Source organism: Zonotrichia albicollis, chromosome 23 (assembly GCF_047830755.1).
Source record: "Zonotrichia albicollis isolate bZonAlb1 chromosome 23, bZonAlb1.hap1, whole genome shotgun sequence".
Classification (NCBI taxonomy): Eukaryota; Metazoa; Chordata; class Aves; order Passeriformes; family Passerellidae; genus Zonotrichia; species Zonotrichia albicollis.
The window spans coordinates 2,037,569-2,065,237 of record NC_133841.1 but is presented as its reverse complement, the minus strand read 5'-3'; the positions used below and the strand labels follow the sequence as shown (position 1 = coordinate 2,065,237).

Genomic DNA, 27,669 nt, shown 5'->3' with positions numbered 1-27,669 from the left:
ACGCGTGACCGCTTATATAAAGACCGAGACCCACGCGGGATGAGTGCGAGAGGAGTGGGTCCTGCCCGGCTCTCCCCTCGGTTGCAGTAGGATGGTACAGCCCGCGCATGCGTGGCGGGAAGGGCTGGGCGGGGGCTGCGCATGCGCGGTGGGGATGTGGGAGGCACGTGGAGGGAGCGCTGGGATGGGATTGAGATGAACTGGGAGCACTGGGATAAACTGGGATGGGATTAGGATGGGATTTGGGGATGTTCCTGTCCCGCTGGCAGCATGGGAAACTCAGAGCACAGGGTTCAGCCCGTCCCACCCCTTGCTGGAGAACTGAACATGTCCAGGCAGGTCTGGACATGTCCATGGGAGCACTGGTGCTGTGCTGTGCCCAAACTGGTCTGTACTGGGAGGGCTGAGTCTGCTTTGGGATCGTGCTGGGAGCCCAAAATCACCTGGTGAACTCTGAAATCACTTGATTATCCCCCAAAAATCACCTGATGAACCCCCAAAATCACCTGGTTATACCTGAAATCACCTGATTATCCCCCAAAATCACCTGGTTACCCCTGAATTGGCCCGGTTATCCCCCAAAACCACCCCATTATCCCATAAAACCACCTGGTGAACCCCAAAAATCACCCTGTTATACCCCAAAATCACTGGATTACCACCCGAAACCACCTGGTGAACCCCTGAAATCACCTGGTTCCCACCCAAAACCACCTGATGATCCCTCAAAATCACCTTGTTATCATCTGGTTACCCCCTGAATTCTGATTACCCTCAAAAATCCCCTGATTATCCCCAAAATCCCCTGATTATCCCCAAAATCACCTGGTTATCCCCTGAATTCACCTAGTTATCCCCCCAAAATCACCTGGTTATCTCCAAAATCACATGGTTACCCCAAAAACCACCTGGTTACCCCTGAAATCACCTGATTATCCCTCAAAATCACCCCATTGTACCCCAAAATCCCCTGATTACACCTGAAATCACCTGATTATCCCCAAAATCGCCTCACTGTACCCCAAAATCCCCTGACTACACCTGAAATCACCTGATTACTCCCAAAATCACCCCATTGTCCCCCAAAATCACCTGGTTACACCTGAAATCACCTGATTATCCCCAAAATCACCTCACTGTACCCCAAAATCCCCTGATTATCCCCCAAAATCCCCTGATTATCCCCAAAATCACCCGATGAACCCCCAAAATCCTCTGATTACCCCAAAATCACCTGATTATCCCCCAAAATCACCCGATGAACCCCCAAAATCCCCCGATTTTCCCCAAAATTCCCCGATTTTCCCCAAAATCCCCCGAATTTCCCCCAAACCCCCCCCCCGGGTCGGGTTTGCCGCCGCCTCCCGGCGCTGAGGGCGTCGCCGCCATCTGGAGCCGCTGCCGCCAGATTTTTGGGTGGATTTCCCAGGAAATCAGGGATAAACACAGAATCCCGCTGTTTCCCAACTGCCTCAGCCTCTTCCTTCAACAAACGGCCCCAAAAACGGGGCGGGAATGGCTGGGGACAATGCTGGGGACAGCGGTGCCACCAAACCCTCTGGAAATGTCACCAAACCCTCTGGAAGTGCCACAAAACCCTTTAGAAATGTCACTGAGCCCTCTGGAAGTGTCACCAAACCCTCTGAAAGTGTCACCAAACCTTTGGAAATGCCACCAAGACCTCTGGAAGTGCCACCAAACCCCCTGGAAGTGCCACTAAACCTTCTGGAAGTGACACCAAACCCCCTGAAGTGACACCAAACCCTCAGGAAATGTCACCAAACCCTCTGGAAGTGCCACCAAGCCCTCTGGAAGTGCCACCAAACCTTTGGAAGTGCCACTAAGACCTCTGGAAGTGTCAGCAAACCCTCTGGAAATGTCACCAAACCCTCTGGAAATGTCACCAAAGCCTCTGGAAGTGACACCAAACCCCCTGGAGTGCCACCACATCCTCTGGAGTGACAACAAACCCTCTGGAAATGTCACCAAACCCCCTGAAGTGTCACAAAACCCTCTGGAAGTGCCACCAAACCCTTTAGAAGTGCCACCAAACACTCTGAAAGTGACACCAAACCTTCTGGAAGTGCCACCAAACCCTCTGGAAGTGCCACCAATCCCTCTGGAAGTGCCACTCTGTGCTCCCCAAGGCTCCCAGGAGGATTAAAAGCAGCTGAGCCCGAATTTGAGGAGTTTCAGGTGAGGTTGCTGCTGTTTTTGGGGGGTTCTGAGGCGTTTTCCCGTCCTTTTTCTGGATTCCTGGGAATTTCCGTGGCTCCAGGTTCCTGCAGTTCCTCCCGGGAGCACAGGGGGTGCCCGGGGAGCTGGCAGTGAGGAGGAGGAGGAGGAGGAGATGCCGTGATTGTGCCAATCTCCCCACGCAGTGCCAGGTGACGGTGCCCGCCTCCACCATCACCCCGGGCACGATCTTGGCTGGATGGGAACCCAAAAAATCAACCCCAGAAACCCTCCAGGGATTTAAATTCTCTCCAGGAGAGCAGGATTGGCTTTTCCAGGCATGGGGGGTCCGGGTTGGGGTCCCTGGGGTGACCCAGAGCCCTCCAAAAAACACCCCCAGAGCCCCTCCAGGTGTTTCATCTCCATCCAGGAGAGCAGAATTGGCTTTTCCATGTATGGGAGGGATCCAATTTGGGGTCCCTGGGGTGACCCAGAGCCCCCCAAAAACACCCCCAGAGATTTCATCTCCATCCAGAAGAGCAGGGCATGGGCAGGGTCTGGGTTGGGGTCTCTGGAGTGACCCCAAAAATACACCCAGAGCTCATCCAGGGATTTTATTTCCATCCAGGAGAGCAGGATTGGCTTTTCCATGTATGGAGGGGATCCAGTTTGGGGTCCCAGGGGTGAACCAGACCCCCCCAAAAACACCTCCAGAGACCCTACAGGGATTTCATCTCCATCCAGGAGGGCAGGGTCTGGGTTGGGGTCCCTGGGGTGACCCCAAAATCACTCCCAGAGTCCCTCCAGGGGTTTTATTTGTATTCAGGAGAGCAGAGTTGGCTTTTCCATGTATGGGGGGGATCCAATTTGGGGTCTCTGGGGTGACCTGGAGCCCCCCAAAAACACCCCCAGAGACCCTCCAGGGATTTCATCTCCATTCAGGAGAGCAGAATTGGCTTTTCCATGTATGGGGGGGTCCAGGTTGGGGTCTCTGGGGTGACCCAGAGCTCCCCAAAAACAACCCCAGAGATTTCATCTCCATCCAGGAGAACAGGGCATGGGCAGGATTGGGGTTGGGACCTTTGGGGTGACCCGGAGCCCCCCAAAAAACACCCCCAGAGCCCCTCCAGGGGTTTCATTTCCATCCAGGAGAGCAGAATTGGCTTTTCCAGGCATGGAGGTCTGGGTTGGGGTCCCTGGGGTGACCCCAAAAACACCCCCAGAGCCCCTCCAGGGATTTTATTTCCATCCAGGAGAGCAGAGTTGGCTTTTCCATGTATGGGGGGGGATCCAATTTGGGGTCCCAGGGGTGACCCCGAGCCCCCCCAGCCGCCGCTGCAGGGTGGAGGATTCTCTGCAGCTGTCCCTGGAGCCGGGATGGGGACAGGAAAATCCCGTCCTGGGCGGGGAGGAGGAATCGGGAACTTTCCGACAGCCGGAGGGAGGTGACACGGGGGGGAGGTGACACAGAGCGGGGGGATTGTCCCACAGGGACAGGGGACACTGCCAGGACACCCAGCAGGGTGTGGGGGACTCTCCTTGTGCTCACCCTGGGGTGGTTTTGAGGGAAAAAAGCGAATTTTTTGGGCAGTCGTGTCCCATCAGAGTATGGGGGGCTCCTCTTCCTGTGCTCCTCCTGAGGAGGTTTTGAGGGAAAAAAGCGAATTTTTGGGGCAGTCGTGTCCCAGCAGAGTATGGGGGAGCTCTCCCTGCGGTGATTTTGGGGGGAAAATGAGAATTTTTTGGGGGGAAAATGAGGATTTTTGAGGGGAAAATGAGTATTTTGGGGGCAGCCTTGTCCCATCATGGTGTGGGGGGCTCTCCCTGCGGTGGTTTTTGGGGGGAAAATGGGGATTTTTTTGGGCAGTCGTGTCCCATCAGAGTATGGGGGGGCTCTTCCTGTGCTCCTCCTGAGGAGGTTTTGAGGGAAAAAAGCGAATTTTGGGGGCAGCCGTGTCCCAGCAGTGAATGGGGGGGCTCTCCCTGCGGTGGTTTTGGGGGCAAAATGAGAATTTTTTTGGGGGAAAATGAGGATTTTTGAGGGGAAAATGAGGATTTTTGGGGCAGCCTTGTCCCATCATGGTGTGGGGGGCTCTCCCTGTGGAGGTTTTGGGGGAAAATGGGGATTTTTGGGGTAGCTTTGTCTCATCAGGGTGTGGGGGGCTCTCCCTGTGCTCCTCCTGAGGAGGTTTTGAGGGAAAAAAGCGAATTTTTTGGGGCAGCTTTGTCTCATCAGAGTGTGGGGGACCCTCCCTGTGCTCACCTTGAGGAGGTTTTGGGGGAAAAATCGGATTTTTGGTGCAGCCGTGTCCCAGCAGTGTATGGGGGGGCTCTCCCTGCGGTGATTTTGGGGGGAAAATGAGAATTTTTTGGGGGGAAAATGAGGATTTTTGAGGGGAAAATGAGGGTTTTTGAGGGGAAAATGAGTATTTGGGGGCAGCCTTGTCCCATCATGGTGTGAGGGGCTCTCCCTGCGGTGGTTTTTGGGGGGAAAAAGCGAATTTTTGGGGCAGCTTTGTCTCATCAGGGTGTGGGGGACCCTCTCTGTGCTCACCTTGAGGAGGTTTTGGGGGAAAAAAGCGAATTTTTGGTGCAGCTTTGTCTCATCAGGGTGTGGGGGACCCTCCTTGTGCTCACCCTGGGGTGGTTTTGAGGGAAAAAAGCGAATTTTTGGGGCAGTCGTGTCCCATCAGAGTATGGGGGGGCTCTTCCTGTGCTCCTCCTGAGGAGGTTTTGAGGGAAAAAAGCGAATTTTTGGGGCAGCTTTGTCCCATCGGGGTATGGGGGGCTCTCCCTGGGGTGGCTTTGGGGGGAAAATGAGGATTTTTGGGGGAAAAAAAATCGGATTTTTGGGGCAGCCTTGTCCCAGCGGGGTATGGGGGGCTCTCCCTGTGGAGGTTTTTGTGGGAAAAAATCGGATTTTTAGGGCAACCTTGTCCCAGCAGAGTATGGGGTGCTCTCTCTGTGCTCACCCTGGGGTGATTATGGGGGAAAAAAATCGGATTTTTGGGGCAACCTTGTCCCATCGGGGTGTGGGGTCTCTCCCTGGGGTGGCTTTGGGGAGACAATGAGGATTTTTGGGTCCCCCCCAGCCCTAAAACCGCGCTGGGCACCAATTTGGGGACGAGAGGGGAGCGTTGGATCCCCCCAAAACTCCCCCCAAAATTCGAGGATGCTCCGATCCCCTCCACCCCCGCTCGAGATTGGGGGGCACCCCCTTTATGGGGGTGGGGGGCGCATTCCCGCATCCCCCATCCCCCCCGGCAAAGCGGTGCGGGAGCGGCCGCCCATCTTCCTCCTCCTCCTCCTCCTCCGTCACCGCGGGGGCCAGGCCTGAGCTTCATCGTCATCCTCTTCCTCTCTGTGTGTGTGTGCCGTGTGCGCGCTTCGCTTCCCTCCCCTCCCTCCCTCCTCCTTCCCTCCTTCCCTTCCCTCCCACCCATCCCAAAAAACCCCAAAAAATCCCCCAAAAAAAACCCCAAAAATCCCGGCGAGCGCGGCGCTCCCATGGTGCGGGAAGGCGGCATGGCCCGGACCCCTTACAGCTCCACGCAGGACATCCAGATGGACGTCTTGGACAACGCCGCCCTCCAGGTGACACCCCCTTTTGGGGCTTTTTTTGGGGGGTGACAGCATCGCCCACACCCCCCCGTGGCGCGGTGGGGGCGGGAGCATCCCATGGAATTGCGCCCCCTTGGAATTTGGGGGGTGGGAGATGGAGTTTAGTCATTCCCCCTAAATTCCGACATTGGTTATGGGGTCCTAGCACCTAAAAATAAAGGGGGAGACCCCAAATTCATGGCGCCCCCGTAATTTGAGAGGTTTGGGGGTGTTTTGGGCACGGTGGGGGCCGGAGCATCCCATGGAATTTGAGGGGTGGGAGATGGGGTTTAATCATTCCCCCCAAATCTCTACATTGGTTATGGGGTCCTAACACCTAAAAATAAAGGGGAGACCCTAAATTCATGGCGTCCCCGTAATTTGAGAGGTTTGGGGGTGTTTTGGGCACGGTGGGGGCGGGAGCATCCCATGGAATTTGAGGGGTGGGAGATGGGGTTCAGTCCTTTCCCCCTATATACCTGCATTGGTTATGGGGTCCTAACACTCTATTTGGGGTCCTAGCACCTAAAAATAAAAGGGGAGACCCCAAATTCATGGCGCCCCCGTAATTTGAGAGGTTTGGGGGTGTTTTGGGGCACGGTGGGGGCGGGAGCATCCCATGGAATTGCGCCCTCATGGAATTTGGGGGGTGGGAGATGGGGTTCAGTCCTTTCCCCCTAAATTCCGACATTGGTTATGGGGTCCTAGCACCTAAAAATAAAGGGGGACACCCCAAATTCGTGGCGTCCCCGTAATTTGAGAGGTTTGGGGGTGTTTTGGGTACGGTGGGGGCGGGAGCATCCCATGGAATTTGAGGGGTGGGAGATGGGGTTCAGTCCTTTCCCCCTAAATTCCTGCATTGGTTATGGGGTCCTAACACTCTATTTGGGGTCCTAGCACCCAGAAATAAAGGGGGAGACCCCAAATCTATGGCGTCCCCGTAATTTGAGAGGTTTGGGGTGTTTTGGGCACGGTGGGGGCGGGAGCATCCCATGGAATTGCGCCCCGTTGGAATTTGGGGGGTGGGAGATGGGGTTCAGTCCTTTCCCCCTAATCTCTACATTGGTTATGGGGTCCTAGCACCCAAAAATAAAGGGGGAGACCCCAAATTCATGGCGTCCCCTTAATTTGAGAGGTTTGGGGTTTTTTGGGCACGGTGGGGGCGGGAGCATCCCATGGAATTTGAGGGGTGGGAGATGGGGTTCAGCCTTTTCCCCTAAATTCCTGCATTGGTTATGGGGTCCTAACACTCTATTTGGGGTCCTAGCACCCAGAAATAAAGGGGAGACCCCAAATTCATGGCTCCCCCTTAATTTGAGAGGTTTAGGGGTGTTTTGGACATGGTGGGGGCAGGAGCATCCCATGGAATTGCGCCCCCTTGGAATTTGAGGGGTGGGAGATGGGGTTTAGTCATTCCCCCTAAATTCCTGCGTTGGTTATGGGGTGCCAGCACCCAGAAATAAAGGGGAGACCCCAAATTCATGGCTCCCCCTTAATTTGAGAGGTTTGGGGGTGTTTTGGGCACGGTGGGGGCGGGAGCATCCCATGGAATTGCGCCTTCATGGAATTTGGGGGGTGGGAGATGGGGTTCAGCCTTTCCCCCTAAATTCCTGCATTGGTTATGGGGTGCCAGCACCTTGTTTGGGGTCCTAGCACCCAAAAATAAAGGGGCAGACCCCAAATTCATGGCTCCCCCTTAATTTGAGAGGTTTGGGGGTGTTTTGGGCACGGTGGGGGCGGGAGCATCCCATGGAATTTGAGGAGTGGGAGATGGGGTTCAGCCTTTCCCCCTAAATTCCGACATTGGTTATGGGGTCCTAGCACCTAAAAATAAAGGGGCAGACCCCAAATTCATGGCTCCCCCTTAATTTCAGAGGTTTGGGGGTGTTTTGGGCATGGTGGGGGCGGGAGCATCCCATGGAATTGCGCCCTCATGGAATTTGGGGGGTGGGAGATGGGGTTCAGCCTTTCCCCCTAAATTCCGACATTGGTTATGGGGTCCTAGCACCTAAAAATAAAGGGGCAGACCCCAAATCCATGGCGCCCCCGTAATTTGAGAGGTTTGGGGGTTTTTGGGCACGGTGGGGGCGGGAGCATCCCATGGAATTTGAGGGGTGGGAGATGGGGTTTAATCATTCCCCCCAAATCCCTACATTGATTATGGGGTGCTAGCACCCTGTTTGGGGTCCTAGCACCCAAAAATAAAGGGACAGACCCCAAATCCATGGCGCCCCCGTAATTTGAGAGGTTTGGGGGTGTTTTGGGTACGGTGGGGGCGGGAGCATCCCATGGAATTGCGCCCTCATGGAATTTGAGGGGTGGGAGATGGGGTTCAGTCCTTTCCCCCAAAATTCCTACGTTGGTTATGGTGTCCTAGCACCTAAAAATAAAAGGGGAGACCCCAGATTCATGGCTCCCCCTTAATTTGAGAGGTTTGGGGGTGTTTTGGGCACGGTGGGGGCGGGAGCATCCCATGGAATTTGAGGGGTGGGAGATGGGGTTTAATCATTCCCCCCAAATCCCTACATTGATTATGGGGTGCCAGCACCCTGTTTGGGGTCCTAGCACCCAAAAATAAAGGGGAGACCCCAAATTCATGGCGCCCCCGTAATTGGACAGGTTTGGGTTTATGTTTTTGGGGAGGGGGGGGTGTGTTGGGAAAAAGGGAAAGTTTTGGGAATTGGGAAAACTCTTGGGGTGCTCCCCCCACCCCGCTCCCCATCCCCTTCCCTCCGTTTGTCCCCTCTGGTTTTGGGGTGGGGGGGACACCCCAATATCCCCCCAGCATTTTACCCCCCCAAAAGGGCGTGGGGGGCACTGGGGACACCCCCAGATTGAGAGGGGGTCCCATGGGGGTTGGTTCCCATACTGGGGGGGGGTCTCGGGTTTTGGGGGGGCTGTTTGGTTCTGGTTTAATTAGGGGGGAAACTAGAATTTGGGGGGCAGCTGGAATCTGGGGGGGCTGCGACCCCAACCCCAACACGGCGGGGTCTGAGCGGGTTTGGGGGTCACAGCCCCCCCCCCCACAATAAAGGGGAAGGGGCGCCCCCATCCCCTTCCCGACCCCCCCCTCAATGGGGTTCAGCTGCAGGGCGGGGGTGGAAGGGATTGGAGCAGATGGGGGGGGTGCAGAGCTGCCCCCCGAATTTTGGGGGGATTTTTTTTTGAGTGGGGGGGTCCAGCCCTCCTGTGTCGCCCCCTCCGCTGTCCCCAGGGCAAGTACAGCCGGCGCAAGAGCCGCTTCAAGCGCTCGGACGGCAGCACCTCCTCGGACACCACCTCCAACAGCTTCGTGCGGCAGGTGCGGGGGGTCCCGGGGCTTTTTTGGGGGGTCCCGGTGCTTTTTTTAGGGGTCCCGGTGCTTTTTGGGGGTGTCCCGGTGCTTTTTGGGGCGGTCCCAGCGCTCTTTTGTACCCCGAGAGCTGAGGGTGGGCTCGCACCAGGCCAGGCCTTCCGCTCCCCTCAATTTATCCCCCCCCCCTCAAATCGCAGCCCCTTTTTTTTTTGGGGAGGGGGGGGTTGGGGGTGGGCACAGCCCAAAATTGAGGCTTGGCCGGGCCCCCCCCCCTCCCCCTGTTTGAGCCCCCACCCTCTGGCCCGGGCTAAATTTACCCGGGTGAAACCTGACCTGACCCCCCCCCCCCCCGCCCCTGGCCAGCCCTGCCCGGCCCCGCCACCATGGAGGTCCCCGGCAAAGACCCCCCGGCTGTCCCGGTGAGCGACCCCCCCTCAAAACTGCAGCCCTCAGCACCCCCCGAGCCCCCCCCTCAGCTCCTCTGCGGGTTTTGGGGGGTCTGTGAGGCGCGGTGACCCCCCCAGTGTCCCCTCTGTGGGACAGGGGTGTCCCCAATGAGGGGTGCCCCACACCGGGGTGATCCCCAAATTTGGGGTGACCCCCAAAGGGATAAATCAGGGTTGGGGGGGGTCCCATGTGTCACCCACCGTGTCCCTGGGGTGTCCCTGTGGGGTTGGGGGGGAGCAGGGGGTCCCTGATGCCACCCGCGGTACCCACAGAGTGCCCTGTCCCACACCTGGGGACAGCGCTGGGGACATTGGGGGGGACACTCTGGGGGGGACACTCTGGGCGGGGGGGGGTCCCCGAGTCCCCTCCCGGCCCTGCAGAGGCCCCCGGGCAGTGGGATGGGAGCGGGGCCGGTGTCGGTGTCACATTCCCGGAGCGGTGGTGACAGCTGCCATGTGTGTGTGTGTGTGTGTGTGTGTGTGTGTGTGTGTGTGTGTGTGTGTCCCTTTCCTGCCGTGACCCTGCTGTGGTGGCACTGGGGTGGCACCGGGGCGGCACTGGGGTGGCACCGGGATGGCACTGGGGGCTCCGGGGTGGCTCTAAGCAGGACCAGGGTGGCACCAGGGTGGCTCTGGGTGACTTCAGGCAGTACCAGGTGGCACCGAGGTGGCACCGGGCAGCACCAGGTGGCTTCAAGCAGGACCATGGTGGCTCTGGGAAGCAGCAGGCAGTACCAGGTGGCACCGGGGTGGCACCGGGGTGGCACTGGGGGCTCCGGGGTGGCTCTAAGCAGGACCAGGGTGGCACTATGGTGGCTCTGGGCAGGACTGGGTGACTTCAAGGTGGCTCCAGGCAGCACCGGGCTGTACCAGGTGGCACCGAGGTGGCACTGGGCAGCACCAGGTGGCTTCAAGCAGTACCAGGTGGCACCAAGGTGGCACCGGGCAGCACCAGGTGGCTTCAAGCAGGACCGTGGTGGCTCTGGGAAGCAGCAGGCAGTACCAGGTGGCACTGGGGTGGCACTGGGGGCTCCAGGGTGGCTCTAAGCAGGACCAAGGTGGCACCAGGGTGGCTCTGGGCAGGACTGGGTGACTTCAAGGTGGCTCCAGGCAGCACCAGGCTGTACCAGGTGGCACCGAGGTGGCACCGGGCAGCACCAGATGGCTTCAAGCAGTACCAGGGTGGCACTGGGGTGGCACCGGGCAGCACCAGGTGGCTTCAAGCAGGACCGTGGTGGCTCTGGGAAGCAGCAGGCAGTACCAGGTGGCACTGGGGTGGCACTGGGGTGGCACTGGGGGCTCCAGGGTGGCTCTAAGCAGGACCAAGGTGGCACCAGGGTGGCTCTGGGCAGGACTGGGTGACTTCAAGGTGGCTCCAGGCAGCACCAGGCTGTACCAGGTGGCACCGAGGTGGCACCGGGCAGCACCAGGTGGCTTCAGGCAGTACCAGGTGGCACTGGGGTGGCACCAGGCAGCACCAGGTGGCTTCAGGCAGGACCGTGGTGGCTCTGGGAAGCAGCAGGCAGTACCAGGTGGCACTGGGGTGGCTTTGGGCAGGACCAGGTGACTCTGAGGTGGCTCCAGGTGGCACCAGGTGGCTCCAGGCACCACCAAGTGGCACTGAGCAGGACCAGGGCAGCACTGGGGTGGCACCAAGCAGGATCAGGGTGGCACCAGAGTGGCACAAGGCAGCACTGGGTGGCACCGAGCAGGATCAGGGTGGCACTGGAGGCTCTGGGGTGGCACCGGGGTGGCTCCGGGCAGGATCAGGGTGGTACCAGGGTGGCTTTGAGCAGGACCAGGTGACTCTGAGGTGGCTCCAGGCAGCCCTGGTGTGGCTCCAGGTGGCACCAAGGGAGCACTGGGGTGGCACTGAGCAGGACCAGGGTGGCACTGGAGCCTCTGGGGTGGCACCGAGGTGGCTCTAGGCAGGATCAGAGTGGTACCAAGGTGGCACTGGGCAGCACCGGGGTAGCACCAGGTGGCTCTGGGCAGCACCGGGCAGTACCAGGTGGCACCAGGATGGCTCCAGGTGGCACCAGGGAGCACTGGGGTGGCACTGAGCAGGACCAGGGTGGTTCCAAGGTGGCACTGAGCAGCACCAGGCAGTACCAGGTGGCACTGGGGTGGCTCCAGGCAGGACCAGGGTGGCTCCCAGTGCCCGCAGTGCTGGGCACCGGCACAGTGAGAGCCTGCAGAGGGATCAGAGGGCCGGGACTGGGGCTGGGCTCTCTGCCCTGGGGGGGCACAGGCCGAGCTGAGCCCCCTCCCCACCGCACAGGGCTCGGCTGAGTCCTACACCAGCCGCCCCTCGGACTCGGATGTGTCGCTGGAGGAGGACAGGGAGGCGCTGCGCAGGGAGGCCGAGCGCCAGGCCATGGCCCAGCTGGAGAAAGCCAAGGTGGGAGAGGCGGGATGGACCCCCAGCCCTGGCACAGGGACCCCCAGTGCCCCCCAGCCCTGGCACAGGGACCCCCTGGTACCCCCAGCCCTGGCACAGGGACCCCCAGTGCCCCCCAGCCCTGGTACCCCCATTTTGGGCTGCAATCTCCCTGTTTTGGGGTGGCAGAAGGGAGATCTTCCCATTTTGGGGTGGCAGAGGGTGGCATCTCCCTGTTTTGGGTTGGCAGAAGTTGGAATCTCCCCATTTTGGGTTGAAATCTCCACCTATTTTGGGACGGCAGAGGATGGGATCTCCCCTTTTTTGGGGTGGCAGAAGTTGGAATCTCCCCATTTTGGGGTGACAGAGGGTGAAATCTTCCCATTCTGGGGTAAAATCTCCCTGTTTTGGGGTGGAATCTCCCTGTTTTGGGGTAAAATCTCCCTGTTTTGGGCTGCAATCTCCCTGTTTTGGGGTGGCAGAGGGTGGCTTCTCCCCGTTTTGGGGTGGAATCTCCCCGTTTTGGGGTGGAATCTCTCCATTTTGGGGTAGAATCTCCCCATTTTGGGGTGGCTTCTCCCCGTTTTGGGGTGGAATCTCCCCGTTTTGGGGTGGCATAGGGTGGAATATCCTCATTTTGAGGTGGCAGAGGGTGGGATCGCCCCATTTTGGGGTTCCATCTCCCCATTTTGGGATGGAATCTCCTCATTTTGGGGTGGCTTCTCCCCGATTTGAGGTGGATTCTTCCCATTCTGGGGTGGCTTCTCCCTGTTTTGGGGTGGAATCACCCCGTTTTGGGGTGGAATCTCCCCGTTTTGGGGTGGCAGAGGGTGGGATCGCCCCATTCTGGGGTAGAATCTCCCCATTTTGAGGTGAAATCTCCCCGTTTTGGGGTTCCATCTCCCCATTTTGGGATGGAATCTCCTCATTTTGAGGTGAAATCTCCCCATTTTGGGGTTCCATCTCCCCATTTTGGGGTTCCATCTCCCCGTTTTGCCCATCCCTCTCCACCCATCCATGTCCATGCAGACCAAGCCGGTGGCGTTCGCCGTGCGCACCAACGTGGGCTACAACCCCTCGGCCGGGGACGACGTGCCCGTGCAGGGCATGGCCATCTGCTTCGAGCCCAAGGACTTCCTGCACATCAAGGAGGTGCGAGAGCCCCCGAGGGAATGGGGACAGCACTGGGCTGGGCCTTTGTGGGGTTTTTAAGGCTTTTTTGTGGTTTTTTCCCCTCACTTCTATGTCCAGAAATACAACAATGACTGGTGGATCGGGCGGCTGGTGAAGGAGGGCTGCGAGGTTGGCTTCATCCCCAGCCCCGTCAAGCTGGAGAACATGAGGCTGCTGCAGGAGCAGAAGATGAGGCAGAGCCGCCTGAGCTCCAGGTGGGGGGGGCTCACCCCGATGTTCCCCCCCCTCCCCAGCGCATCTCTCCCTGTACCTTCCCCATCCCGCCCTCAGCGTTCTCTCTCTCTCCCTCTCTCTCTCTCCCCGCGCTTCTCCCACGCAGCAAATCGGGGTGACAACTCCAGCTCCAGCCTGGGCGATGTGGTGACAGGGACACGCCGCCCCACGCCCCCCGCCAGCGGTAAGAGTGTCCCGGGGGTCCCCCCCACACCCCCCCCAAAGGCAGCTCCAGCCTGGGGGTCCCTCCCCAGCTCCCCACGGGTGCAGGCAGGGTGCCCCCATCTCCTCTCGCAGCATCTCCATTTTCTGCGTTCTCCCATCGCCATTGTCGCTCTTCTTCTCTCCCCCCCCGCGCCGCCCCCGCGGTCCCCAGGTGGCCTGGACATGGCCAGCTTTGCCTTTGAGGCCGATGAGTTAGAGGAGGAGGAGGAGGAGGCCCTGGAGGCGCAGCGCTCCCCTAAGAGTAGCGTGAGCAGTGTCACCACCCCCCCCGCCCACAGCAAGCGCATCCCCTTCTTTAGGAAGGTAACGGCGCCCGCGGGTCCCGCCTGCCGCACCCGCTGCCTGCCCTAACACTGCCGGGGGGCTGGGGGCACCCCCAAGGGGCTGGGGGGCCACGCACGGCCCCAGGGCTGCAGCACGGGGTGAGCCCTGCAGCGGGGACAGTGCGGGGCTGGCTCCTCCTGCTGACACTGGGATGGATCAGTCCGTGGCTGTGTCCCCCCCGTGGACCATAGGATGGATCAGTCCATGGCTGACCCCCACCATGGACCATAGGATGGATCAGTCCATGGCTGACCCCCCCCGCATTGTCAATGGGATGCATCAGTCCGAGGTGGTATCCCCCCCATGTTGTCAATGAGATGGATCAGTCCATGGCTGACCCCCACCATGGACCATAGGATGGATCAGTCCGTGCCTGACCCCCCCTGTGCTGCCACTGGGATGGATCAGTCCACGGCTGTGTCCCCCCCTATGGGCCGTGGGATGGATAAGTCCATGGCTGACCCCCCCTGCATTGTCAATGGGATGCATCAGTCCGAGGTGGTATCCCCCCCATGTTGTCAATGAGATGGATCAGTCCATGGCTGACCCCCACCATGGACCATAGGATGGATCAGTCCATGGCTGACCCCCCCTGTGCTGCCACTGGGATGGATCAGTCCACGGCTGTGTCCCCCCCTATCGGCCGTGGGATGGATAAGTCCATGGCTGACCCCCTCCCCCCCGCATTGTCAATGGGATGGATCAGTCCGTGGTGGTATCCCTCCCCCATGTTGTCAATAGGATGGATCAGCCCATGGCTGACCCCCCCTATGTTGTCAATGGGATGGATCAGCCCATGACTGACCCCCCCTATGTTGTCAATGGGATGGATCAGTCCACGGCTGTGATCCCCTCCCCATCCATGGAATGGACCAGCCCGTGGCTGTGATACCCCCCCGTCCATGGAATGGACCAGCCGGTGCCCCCCCTCCCCGTTGCCCCCCCTGCAGTGTGCGCATGGTGTGTTCCAGCACGGCCAGTGTGTCACCCCCCCCCCCCGCGGCTGAGAATGGACCATCCCTCCCCCCCCCCAACCGGGCATAACCTGGGGGGGTTTGGGCGCTACCACTACACGGGATGGGGGGGGTCTGCAGGGGCGAGCCGGCCTGCAGAGCCCCCCCGGCACCCAGAACTACCCCAGAGGGGACAATACTGCTGTGTCACTGTCCCCAGGGCCCCCGGTCACACACGTGTCACCTGGGCACCTCTGGGTCACACACGTGTCACTGGGTCACACAGGTGTCCCTGGGTTTCCTTTGGGTCACACCTGGGTCACATCTGGGTCACACATTGTCACTGGGTCACCCCTGGAGGGTCACACCCAGGTCACTGGGTCACCCTTGGGAGGGTCACACAGGTGTCCCTGGGTCACACAGGTGTCACTGGGTCACTCTCCAGGTCACACATGTGTCACTGGGTCACCCCCGGAGGGTCACACCCGGGTCACTGGGTCACACATGTCACTAGGTCACCCTGCAGGTCACACACATGTCACTGGGTCACCCCTGGGGGTCACACACATGTCACTGGGTCACCCCTGGAAGGTCACACATGTGTCCTTGGGTCACACGTGTGTCCCTGGCTCACCCCCAAGGATATCACAACCACGTCCCTGGGTCACACACGTGTCCCTGGCTCACCCCTGAAGGGTCACACACGTGTCCCTGGCTGTCCCCCCGTGTCCCCATGTCCCCAATAACACGCATGCCTTTGCCTTTGCCTTTGCTGTGTGTGTCTCTGCCCCCGGACGCAGCCAAGCAGAAGCAGAAGTCGGTGAGTGGCACCGGGGAGGGGGGGATGGAGGGAGGCCCCCCCCGCTTGCAGCCCCCCCAAACACCCCGGAGCCACCGCCGGGGGTGTCCCTGTCCCCTCGCGCCCCGGTGACCGCCGGCTGTGTCCCCAGACCGAGCACGTGCCCCCGTACGACGTGGTGCCCTCCATGCGCCCCATCATCCTCGTGGGGCCCTCCCTGAAGGGCTACGAGGTGAGCAGGGGCTGGGGGGCGCTCGGGGGGCTCGGGGGGACCCCAGCCCCGCATTGTCCCCGTGTCCCTGCTGTCCCTGTGTCCCTCCCCAGGTGACGGACATGATGCAGAAGGCGCTGTTCGACTTCCTGAAGCATCGCTTCGATGGACGGTGAGGGGGGCATGGGACCCCAAAATCCCTGAGGGGACCCCTAAACCCATAGGGGGACCCCTGAACCCCTGAGGGACCCCCAAAATCCCTGAGGCAACCCCTGAATCCACAGACAGACCCCTAAACCCCCCCTGAACCCACAGAGAGACCCCTAAACCCCCCCTGAACCCATAGAGGGACCCCTAAACCCCCCCCGAACCCACAGAGAGACCCCTAAACCCCCCCTGAACCCATAGAGGGACCCCTGAATCCACCCCTGAACCCATAGAGGGACCCCTGAATCCACCCCTGAACCCACAGAGAGACCCCTAAACCCCCCCTGAACCCATAGAGGGACCCCTGAATCCACCCCTGAACCCACAGAGAGACCCCTAAACCCCCCCTGAACCCACAGAGAGACCCCTAAACCCCCCCCTGAACCCATAGAGGGACCCCTAAATCCATCCCTGAACCCACAGAGGGAACCCTGAATCCCCCCCCGAACCCACAGAGAGACCCCTAACACCCCCCCGAACCCATAGAGAGACCCCTAAATCCACCCCTGAACCCATAGAGGAACCCCTAAATCCCCCCTGAACCCACAGAGAGACCCCTAACACCCCCCTGAACCCATAGAGAGACCCCTAAACCCCCCCTGAACCCATAGATGGACCCCTAAATCCATCCCTGAACCCATAGAGGGACCCCTGAATCCCCCCTGAACCCACAGAGAGACCCCTAACACCCCCCCCTGAACCCATAGAGGCACCCCTAAATCCACCCCTGAACCCATAGAGGGACCCCTAAACCCCCCCTGAACCCATAGAGGGACCCCTGAATCCACCCCTGAACCCACAGAGAGACCCCTAAATCCCCCCTGAACCCATAGAGGGACCCCTAAACCGCCCCCTGAACCCATAGAGGAACCCCTAAACCCCCCCCCGAACCCATAGAGGGACCCCTGAATCCCCCCTGAACCCACAGAGAGACCCCTAACACCCCCCCTGAACCCATAGAGAGACCCCTAAATCCACCCCTGAACCCATAGATGGACCCCTAAATCCATCCCTGAACCCATAGAGGGACCCCTGAATCCCCCCCCGAACCCATAGAGGAACCCCTAAACCCCCCCTGAACCCACAGAGAGACCCCTAAACCCCCCCTGAACCCATAGAGGGACCACTAAACCCCCCCTGAACCCACAGAGAGACCCCTAAATCCCCCCTGAACCCATAGAGGGACCCCTAAACCCCCCCTGAACCCATAGAGGGACCCCTGAATCCACCCCTGAACCCATAGAGGGACCCCTAAACCCCCCCTGAACCCACAGAGAGACCCCTAAACCCCCCCCTGAACCCATAGAGGGACCCCTAAATCCCCCCTGAACCCATAGAGGGACTCCTGAACTCCTGAGGACACTCCTGAGTCCCTGTGGGGCCCCTAAACCCATGGAGGGACCCCTAAACCTATAGAGGGACCCCTAAATCCATGAATGGACCCCTAAACCGAGAGAGGAACCCCTGAGCCCAAGAGGGGGCTTCTAAACCCATAGAGGGAACCCCTAAATCCATGTGTGGGCACTTGAACCTGTAGAGGGACCCCTGAACCCATAGAGGGACCCCTGAACCCACAAGGGAACCCCTAAACCCATAGAGGGTCCTCTAAACTCATGGGAGGGAGACCCATAAACCCATGAAGAACCCACAGAGGACCCCCTAAATCCATGTGGGGAACTCTGACCCCATGGTGGAACCCCTAAATCCACAAAGGGACCCCTAAAGCCATAGAGGAGCCAGGCGTGGGGTGACAGTGGGGCCTGGGGGTGGCTGTGGGGGTGTCATTGGTGACACTGGGGTCCCGGGGGTGGCAGTGGGGTGACATTGGGGTCCCGGGGGTGACTGTGGGATGGCACTGGGGTCCTGGGGGTGGCTGTGGGGTGACATTGGGGTCCCGGGGGTGACTGTGGGATGGCACTGGGGTCCTGGGTGTGGCTGTGGGGTGACACTGGGGACACTGGGGTCCCAGGGGTGGCTGTGGGGTGTCATTGGTGACTCTGGGGTCCCAGGGGTGGCTGTGGGGTGACACTGGGGTCCTGGGGGTGGCTGTGGGGTGACACTGGTGACACTGGGATCCCAGGGGTGGCTGTGGGGTGTCATTGGTGACACTGGGGTCCCGGGGGTGGCTGTGGGGTGACTCTGGGGTCCCGGGGGTGGCTGTGGGGTGACATTGGGGTCCCAGGGGTGGCTGTGGGGTGTCATTGGTGACATTGGGGTCCCGGGGGTGGCTGTGGGATGGCACTGGGGTCCCAGGGGTGGCTGTGGGGTGTCATTGGTGACACTGGAGTCCCGGGGGTGGCTGTGGGGTGACACTGGTGACACTGGGGTCCCGGGGGTGGCTGTGGGGTGACACTGGGGTCCCGGGGGTGTCATTGGTGACACTGGGGTCCCGGGGGTGGCTGTGGGGTGACATTGGTGACACTGGGGTCCTGGGGGTGTCATTGGTGACACTGGGGTCCCAGGGGTGGCAGTGGGGTGTCATTGGTGACACTGGGGTCCTGGGGGTGTCATTGGTGACACTGGGGTCCCAGGGGTGGCTGTGGGGTGACACTGGTGACACTGGGGTCCTGGGGGTGGCAGTGGGGTGACACTGGGGTCCCAGGGGTGGCTGTGGGGGTGTCATTGGTGACACTGGGCTCCCAGGGGTGGCAGTGGGGTGACTCTGGGGTCCCGGGGGTGGCAGTGGGGTGACTCTGGGGTCCCGGGGGTGGCAGTGGGGTGACACTGGTGACACTGGGGTCGCAGGGGTGGCTGTGGGGTGACACTGGGGTCCCGGGGGTGGCAGTGGGGTGACACTGGGGTCCCGGGGGTGGCTGTGGGGTGTCATTGGTGACATTGGGGTCCCGGGGGTGGCTGTGGGGTGACACTGGGGTCCCGGGGGTGGCTGTGGGGTGACATTGGTGACACTGGGGTCCCGGGGGTGGCTGTGGGGTGACATTGGGGTCCCGGGGGTGGCTGTGGGGTGACCGTGGCTGCGGGCTGTCCCCTCTGTGTCCCCAGGATCTCCATCACGCGGGTCACAGCCGACATCTCCCTGGCCAAGCGCTCCGTGCTCAACAACCCCAGCAAGCACACCATCATCGAGCGCTCCAGCACCCGCTCCAGCCTGGGTACCGCCCCCGTGGCACCCCAAAAACACCCCGGAACCCCCAAAAACACCCCCAAGATCCCAGACCCCCCAAACTCCCCATGGGATCCCCCCCAAGCCTCCATCTGTATCACCCCAACCCAATTTGGGGGGACTCAGACCGCTCCTGGGGATGGGGGTGACTGAGCCTGTGCTCCTCCTTCTCCTCCCCATCATCATCATCATCTTCCTCCTCCCCATCCTCCTCCTTTTCCTTCTTCTCTTCCTCCTCCACCTTCTCCACCCCCCCATCCTCCTTCCTCCTCCTCCAGTGAGGGGGGACATGGCCAAGGACCCCTAAGCCCCCTCCTCCTCCTTCTCCTTCTCCTTCTCCTTCTCCTTCTCCTTCTCCTTCTCCTTCTCCTTCTCCTTCTCCTTCTCCTTCTCCTCCTCCTCCTCCTCCTCCTCCTCCTCCTCCTCCTCCTCCTCCTCCTCCTCCTCCTCCTCCTCCTCCTCCTCCTCCTCCTTCTCCTTCTCCTTCTCCTTCTCCTCTTCCTCCTCCTTCCTCCTTCTCCTCCTCCACATCCTCCTCCTCCTCCCCATCATCATCCTCCTCCTCCTCCTCCATCATCTCTATTGTGTTTTTCTGTTCCCATTTCTCTTTTCTCTGGGTTCCTCCTCCCCTCCGTGCTGCCTCCTTCCTCCCCTGCTCCTGTCACAGATGTCTTGGGTACGTACAGGGACCCCCCTGTCCCCCCCCAAGGTGGCCTCAGGGACACGACCTGAGGGTTGGGGACACCTTGGTGGCATCTGTGTGTGTGTGGTGTGTGTGTGGTTTGGGGTGGGGGAGCTGTGCTGGTGACACCGAGGTGGCCGAGCCATGGGACAGGCCCCAGATATATTTATATATTTATATATTTATATATTTATATATATATTTATATATTTATATATTTATATATAAATATATATATTTTTATATATTCATCTATATATTTATTTTTATATATTGTTATATATCTATATCTATAGAGTATATACGTATAGTATATCTATATATAGATATATATAGATATATATCTATATTTTTATGTATAGTATATCTATATATAGAAATGTATATATCTATATCTATATATATATATATTTTAAATATATCTCTACATTTATATATAAATATATATACTTATTTATAGTTATATATCTATATCTACATAGAATATATACATATAATATATAGATATATAGATAGTTTTTTTATATATAGACTTATATTGAATATATATATTCAATATAGATCAGTATGTATCTAGATATATAAAATAGATTGATATTTAGATATATATATCTGTATATATTTATATTGAATATAAATATATATATTAATATATAGATATATATGGATATATATAGACACTATATATAGTTGTATTTATATATAGGTATATATAGATATATAATTAATACATATTCATATATATATGCATATATATATGAATATATAGTTACATATTGATATATTTATATTTATGTATATTGATATATACTGATATCTGTATTTATAGGATATGTATTAATATATAGATATATAGTTATATATATCCCTATATCTCCATACCTCTATATATTTTTATTGAATATGTATCTATATATATCTATATTGAATATATATGAATATATAGATATGGATATATTTTTATATAGGTATATATAGATATATATATTCTAATATATATTTTTCTATATGAATATACATTTATATTAATATATATATATAGGTATAAATATGAATAAATGTATATATATTCTATATATCTTTAGAATTTGTCCCTGGCTCACTCCCAGATGAATATATATATTCTATATATCTTTAGAGATATATAGAATATACATATTTTAATGAAAGCTACTTTATATTAGAACCCACAAATGGTAATTCTAAATTATTTCCTTTAGGACATTTGCAGCAAAATGTGGCAAAAATTAATAGGCCAAGCAACACTTAGAGTGTAGTGTAATTAATAAATCGTTAATAAATTAGGAAACAGTTAATAAATTTCCTAAATATTAGGAAACAGTTAATAAATTTCCTTAATATTAGGAAATAGGAAATTTATTAACTGTTTCCTAATTTATCTAAATATTAGGAAACAGTTAATAAATTTCCTTAATATTAGGAAACAGTTAATAAATTTCCTTAATATTAGGAAATAGTTAATAAACAGCCTAATAAATTAACTTCTAACTGCGCTAACATCAGTTATAGCACTTGTATCGTCCCACCCTTCACACGAGGCTGAATATAAAATTTTTCCAACGCCTCTAAGTCAGAACAAAGCTCAACCCAGCACCTCGCCACGCTGTCCCTGTGTCCCCTGCCCCTCCCCACATTGTCCCCACGTGTCCCTGCCCTCGGTCACTGTCCCCTGTGCCCTGTGCCCTGGCAGCCGAGGTGCAGAGTGAGACCGAGCGCATTTTCGAGCTGGCGCGGACGCTGCAGTTGGTGGCCCTGGACGCCGACACCATCAACCACCCGGCGCAGCTGGCCAAGACCTCGCTGGCCCCCATCATCGTCTACATCAAAATCACCTCCCCCAAGGTGGGTGTGGGCACCGCGGGCAGTGCCAGCCCCTCCCTGCCCCGCTGGGGACACCTGGCAGTGCCAGCTGCTGGCAGCGTCCCCACAGAGGCCACTTTGCTGTCCCCTCGTGCCCAGGTGCTGCAGAGACTGGTCAAGTCCAGGGGGAAGTCCCAGGCCAAGCACCTCAACGTGCAGATGGTGGCCTCGGACAAGCTGGCACAGTGCCCGCCTGTGAGTGTGCCCTGGTCACCGTGGTGCCACACAGGCTGACCCCACCCTGCGTGCCCTGTCCCGTTGTCCCTGACCTGTCCCATTGGTCCAGCCCCATGTCCAGCTGTCCCTCCCTGTCCCATTGTCCTCTCTCTGTCCCATAGGTTCTGCCCCATATCCAGGTAGCCCTCCCTGTGCCATTGTCCCCTTCCTTGTCCCACTGTCCCCACCCTGTCCCATAGGCTCTGTCCTATTGTCCCCACCCTGTCCCATAGGCTCTGCCCCATATCCACCTCCCCTTCCCTGCCCATTGTCCTCTCTCTGTCCCATAGGTTCTGCCCCATATCCAGGTAGCCCTCCCTGTCTCATTGTCCCCATCCTGTCCCATAAGGCTCCACCCTGTCCCATTATTCCCACCCCACATCCAGCTGCTCCCCTGTGTCCCATTGTCCCTTCCCCATCCCATTGTCCCCTCCCTGTCCCATTGTCCCCACCTGTCCAATAGGTTCTGCCCCATATCCAGGTACCCCTCCCTGTGCCATTGTCCCCTTCCTTGTCCCACTGTCCCCACCCTGTCCCATAGGCTCTGTCCCATTGTCCCCACCCCGGTCCCATAGGCTCTGTCCCATTGGCCCCGCTCTGTCCCATTGTCCCCACCCTGTCCCATAAGTTCTGCCCCATATCCAGGTACCCCTCCCCATGCCATTGTCCCCATCCTGTCCCCATTGTCCCAATCCTGTCCCATTATTCCTACCCCATATCCACCTGCCCCACTCTGTCCCATTGTCCCCATCCTGTCCCATAGGGTCTGCCCCATATCCAGCTGCCCTTCCTTGTCCCACTGTCCCCACCCTGTCCTATAGGCTCTGCCCCATATCCAGCTGCCCCTCTCTGTCCCATTGTCCCCACCCTCTCCCACTGTCTCCATCCTGTCCCATAGGCTCTTCCCCATGTCCAGGTACCCCTCCCTGTCCCATTGTCCCCTCCCTGTCCCATTGTCCCTACCCTGTCCCATTGGCTCTGCCCCATTTCCAGGTACCCCTCCCTGTACCACTGTCCCCACCCTGTCCCATTGGCTCTGTCCCATTGTCCCCTCCCTGTCCCATTGTCCCCACCCTGTCCCATAGGATCTGCCCCATATCCAGCTGCCCTTCCTGTCCCACTGTCCCCGCCCCGCCCCATGTCCCCGCCCCGCCCCAGCTCTCCCGGGTCCCTCCCGCAGGAGATGTTCGACATCGTTCTGGACGAGAACCAGCTGGAGGAGGCGTGCGAGCACCTGGCCGAGTACCTGGAGGCCTACTGGAAGGCCACGCACCCGCCCAGCAGCAACCCCCCGAACCCGCTGCTGAGCCGCACCATGGCCACGGCCGCGCTGGCCGCCAGCCCCGCGCCCGTCTCCAACCTCCAGGTACAGGTGCTCACCTCCCTGCGCAGGAACCTCAACCTCTGGGGCCGCCAGGCCACCCCCAGCCCCCCCGGAGCCCCCCTGGAGGAGCACGCGCTGTGAGGTGGCGGAGGGGACATCGGGGACAGCGGGGACAGCGAGGACACCCCAGAGGCATCGGGATTGGGGGCGGCCTGGGGGGTCACAGCCTCCTACAGGTGTGGGATTGTCCCTAAGGTCACCTGGGATCAGGGTGACTCCACGGGACTGTCTGCCTCCTCAGGTGTGGGATTGTCCCTGAGGTCACCTGGGATCAGGGTGACTCCACAGGACTGTCTGCCTCCTCAGGTGTGGGATTGTCCCTGAGGTCACCTGTCCTGGGATCAGGGACAGCCCAGGGAGCCACAGCCTCCCCAGAGGTGTGGGATTGTCCCTGAGGGTCACCTGTCCTGGGATCAGGGACAGCCCAGGGAGTCACAGCCTCCTACAGGTGTGGGATTGTCCCTGAGGGTCACCTGTCCTGGGATCAGGGACAGCCCAGGGAGTCACAGCCTCCCCAGAGGTGTGGGATTGTCCCTGAGGGTCACCTGTCCTGGGATCATGGTCACCTCAGGAGAATGTGGCCCCCCCACAACTGTGGGATTGTCCCTGATGTCACCTGTCCTGGGATCAGAGTGACTCCATGGGACTCCCAGGTGTGGGGTTGTCCCTGGTCCTGGGATCAGGGTGACCTTAGGGGACTGTGGCCCTTTCCAGGTGTGGGATTGTCCCTGAGGGTCACCTGTCCTGGGATCAGGGTCACTCAGGGGAATGAGGCCCCCCACAACTGTGGGACCATCCCTGGGGTCACCTGTCCTGGGATCAGGGGAATGTGGCCCCCCACAACAGTGGGATTGTCCCTGGGGTCACCTGTCCTCGGATCAGGGTGACTCCAGTGGAATGTGACCCCCCAGAACTGTGGGATTGTCCCTGAGGACACCTGGGATCAGGGTGACCCCATGGGATTGTGGCCCTTTCCAGGTGTGGGGCCATCCCTGGGGTCACCTGTCCTGGGGTCAGGTTCTCCACCCTGGGATTGGGGTCACCCCATGGACTGTGATCCCAAGGTGTGGGCTCACCCACCCTGGGGACCCTCGGGTGAGGGCAGCCCATGGGATTGGGGTCCCCATGGGGACACAGAGCCCCCCAGGAGTGGGACCAGCCCTGGGATTGTTCCTTTGGGAACCTGTGCCCCCCCACCCAGGGGTACTGCAGGGGCTGGTCTGGGATTGGGGTCACCCCAGGGAGCTGCTCCCATTCCTGGGTTTATTTGGGGCCATCCTGGGCATCCCTCCCTGCCTGGGATTGCTGCCAGCCCCACATTTGGGGTCTGCTGGGAATCTGTGCCTCCTCCTGGAGCTGCCCAGGGGATTGGGATCCCCCGGGATCTGCCCCCTTCGAGACCCACCCTGTGCCTTCCTGGGGCTGCCAGACCCCATTCCCACACCTCTGGGTGGGGGTGACAGTTTGGGGGTGTCCTGGGTGGGTTGGCTGGGGGGGCACAGCCCCATCCCAGGGCTGGGGACAGAGAGGGGACAGAGAGGGGACACGTGTCCTGTGTTTTGTGTCGCTAAATCTCCCAGCGAGCCTGCCTTGCTGGTGCCGCTCCCCCTCCCCATCCCCAGCCCCGCTGCCACCGTGTCACCCACCAGAGGCTGGCCAGGAGCGTGTGTCCCCCACTAACCCCCCACTAACCCCCTCCCGGAGCGCCCCCAGCCCGTCCATCCCCGCATGGTGTGCTCGCTTCTCGCACCCAGGCTCCGCACCCGGAGGGGGAGCACGGCCGCCCCCGGCAGGAGTCGGGGGGCCGCGGGCAGGGCAGGGTCCCCCCGCCGCCCTCCCGGCCGGGCGCCCGCAGCCTGGCCCGCCAGGACACCTTCGACACGGAGGCTGCGGGCAGCCGGGACTCGGAGCCCGGCGATTCGTGCTGCATGGACATCGAGATGGATCCCGTCGAGGAGGAGCCGCCGGGCACCCCCGGGGCCGGCCCGCAGCCCCCGCCCGGCTCCTGGGACCGAGCCAAGGGCCAGGAGCCGCTGGGCCAGAGCGACGGAGAGGGCTGGGGCCGGGACGTTTACATGCGTTAGGATGAGGGGGTGCGGGCAGCGCTGGTTTTGGGGTGCGGGCCCTTTGTGCCCCCCCCCTTTGTGCCCGGCCAGCAGTGCCCTGGGGGTCTCCCCCTGCCGCAGCCCCCCAGCATCTCCTGCAGGGACAGCAAGTGACCAAAGGGGACCCCGCGTGTCCCCGTGCCCCCGGCGCGGGGTGGGGGCCGTGTCCCCCTCCCCAGCCCTGCCCCCCGCTTCTCCATGGTGCTCTCGGCTGCGGGGTGCCCGGAGCTGGCCGTGCCCCTGGGGGGGTCCCCGCCAGCTGCCCCCCAGCCCCCTGCCCTGCCAAGGGGTGCATGCGTGTGTGTGCAGGGCTCTGGGGGGTCCCCGCTGCGCCCCCCGAGGTGTGGGGATAGGGGGGGGTCTGCATGTGTTTGCCTTGGAGGGGCTCTGCCTGAATCGGGGGGTGGGGGGTGAATCTGAGCCAGTTTTGGGGGTCTAACCCGTGCTAACAGCTGCCCAGCCCTGGCCTGCCGGGGGGGTCCCGCTGTCCTGGCACTGCCAGGCCCCGACCCCCCCCCCCATTCCCCAGCCCCCCCTCCCTTCCCGTTCCAACCCCCCCCCCACCCCGCCGTGCCTGTCCACGCTCGCCCTGTCCAGCCGTGTCCGTCTGTCCGTCTGTCCGTCTGTCCGTGAGCCTCTGTCCGTCCCCGCACCCCGGGGCACTGCCTTGTCCTGTGCCCGCCCCGGGGCATCCCCTGTGCCCCCCCCCCCCCTCAGCTCTGCGGGGTGACCACACCAGGGTGGCCCTGGGGACACCCCCACGTCCGGCCCTCACCGCGGGACGGGGCTTGTCCCACTTTGGGGGCAGCCCCTTGCCCCTCACCCCCATTTTTGGGGGTCCCCGGGGTCACTGCCTTACCCAGACCACCAGCCCGGGTCGGGGGGCTTGGGGGCACCCAGCTCTGCCGCTGCCAAGCCGCCACCCACGTGTGCCTCAGTTTCCCCCTTATTTTCGAGGGGGGGGACTCGGTGTCACTGCCTGCCAAGTGCTTTGAGCCCCCCCCTGCCCCAGCGGCCAAAAATCCGGGCGGCGGGGCAGAGGGACGTCCCGTAATTTATGTCACTCCACCAACTTTTAATTTAAAAGTCCCGACAAAAAAAATGTATTTTATTTATTTATTCTCGTTGATTTGTGTGTGCGCGTGTGTGTGTGTGTGGGTCGGGGGGACTCGCCCCGCTCGCTTGGTTCTTTGTAATAAACATTTCGGTGAGACCTGTCCCCCCTGCCTGAGCCTGCTGGGGACACGGGGGGACACTGGGGGACACTGGGGGACACGAGGGGACACAGGGGGACAGAGAGGGACACAGGGGGACGTGGAGGGGCTGCGGTCACCGCGGCTGGACCGGGCACAGCTCAGCTCTGCAGTGAGGATGGAGCCAGGACCCGCCCGGCTCTGAGGAAGAGGAAGGAGCGAGGATCCAACGGAGGGGTCGGGGGGCTCCAGCCCCCCCCCCCCCGCCCCGGGGATGGGTTTATCGGCGCTGGGCCGGCTCGGGACACGCTGTGGTCGCGATATTTACAGATAATAAATTACACCGCGGGCACTCAGGGCTGCCGGCACCGCCACTCGCTCTTCTCCGGCCGGTACTCGAACGCTCTCCTGCGACAGAGCACACATCGGCGACATCGGTGACACCTCGGACATCGGTGACACCTCGGACATCGGTGACACCCCAGCCCTGTCACCCCCATGCCCCCCGCCCGGCCCTGCACGCCCCGTACTCACTCTCTGGAGGGCACCGAGGGTCGGCACACCAGCCCAGCCTGGCATGGGCACACCTGGTTGATGCTGAAGGCGAGACCCCCGGGGGGGACGTGGCAGCTCTGGGCCAGTGCCAGGCGCCGTTGGCACACCCGCTCCCCGTGCTGGCGGGCACAGCAGCCGCCGGGCCCGCACTCCTCGTCCCGCTGGCACCGCGCTCCTGGTGGCACAGAAAGTGGCATTAGGGGACCCGCAGCACCCCCTGGTTTAGCATCACTCCAGCTCCGCGTCCCCCCAGGCTCTCAGAGCGTGTCCCCCCCATGCCAGCCCCCCACTCACCGTCCTGCCCGGGGGCCGCGGGCTGCTGGCACTTGCCGAACATGCAGACGAGCCCGGGGGCGCAGTGGGGGTCGTGGCGGCAGTAGTGGCCCTCGGGCCGCGTGGGCAGGCACAGCCCGAAGTGCTCGTCACAGAAATGCCCCTGGGCACAGGGGGTGGCGGGGCTGCACGGGGTCACCTGCGGAGGAGAGGGGACATGGTACATCGTGGGGGGGC

The 27,669-nt window shown here is 59.5% G+C and overlaps 1 protein-coding gene across 1 annotated transcript; it reads left to right on the top strand.

The window, feature by feature from the left end:
* The first annotated feature begins 5,478 nt into the window (after nt 1–5,478).
* CACNB1 (calcium voltage-gated channel auxiliary subunit beta 1) lies at nt 5,479–26,630 on the top strand. The gene is given in 15 exon segments (XM_074557433.1): nt 5,479–5,769; nt 8,990–9,076; nt 11,798–11,917; nt 12,926–13,048; nt 13,148–13,284; nt 13,410–13,416; nt 13,418–13,487; nt 13,680–13,831; nt 15,756–15,836; nt 15,929–15,987; nt 19,023–19,132; nt 21,537–21,688; nt 21,806–21,901; nt 23,103–23,288; nt 25,061–26,630. Coding segments are annotated over 15 exon segments (1,797 nt in total). The 5' UTR covers nt 5,479–5,682; the 3' UTR covers nt 25,391–26,630.
* Nucleotides 26,631–27,669: the final 1,039 nt, after the last annotated feature.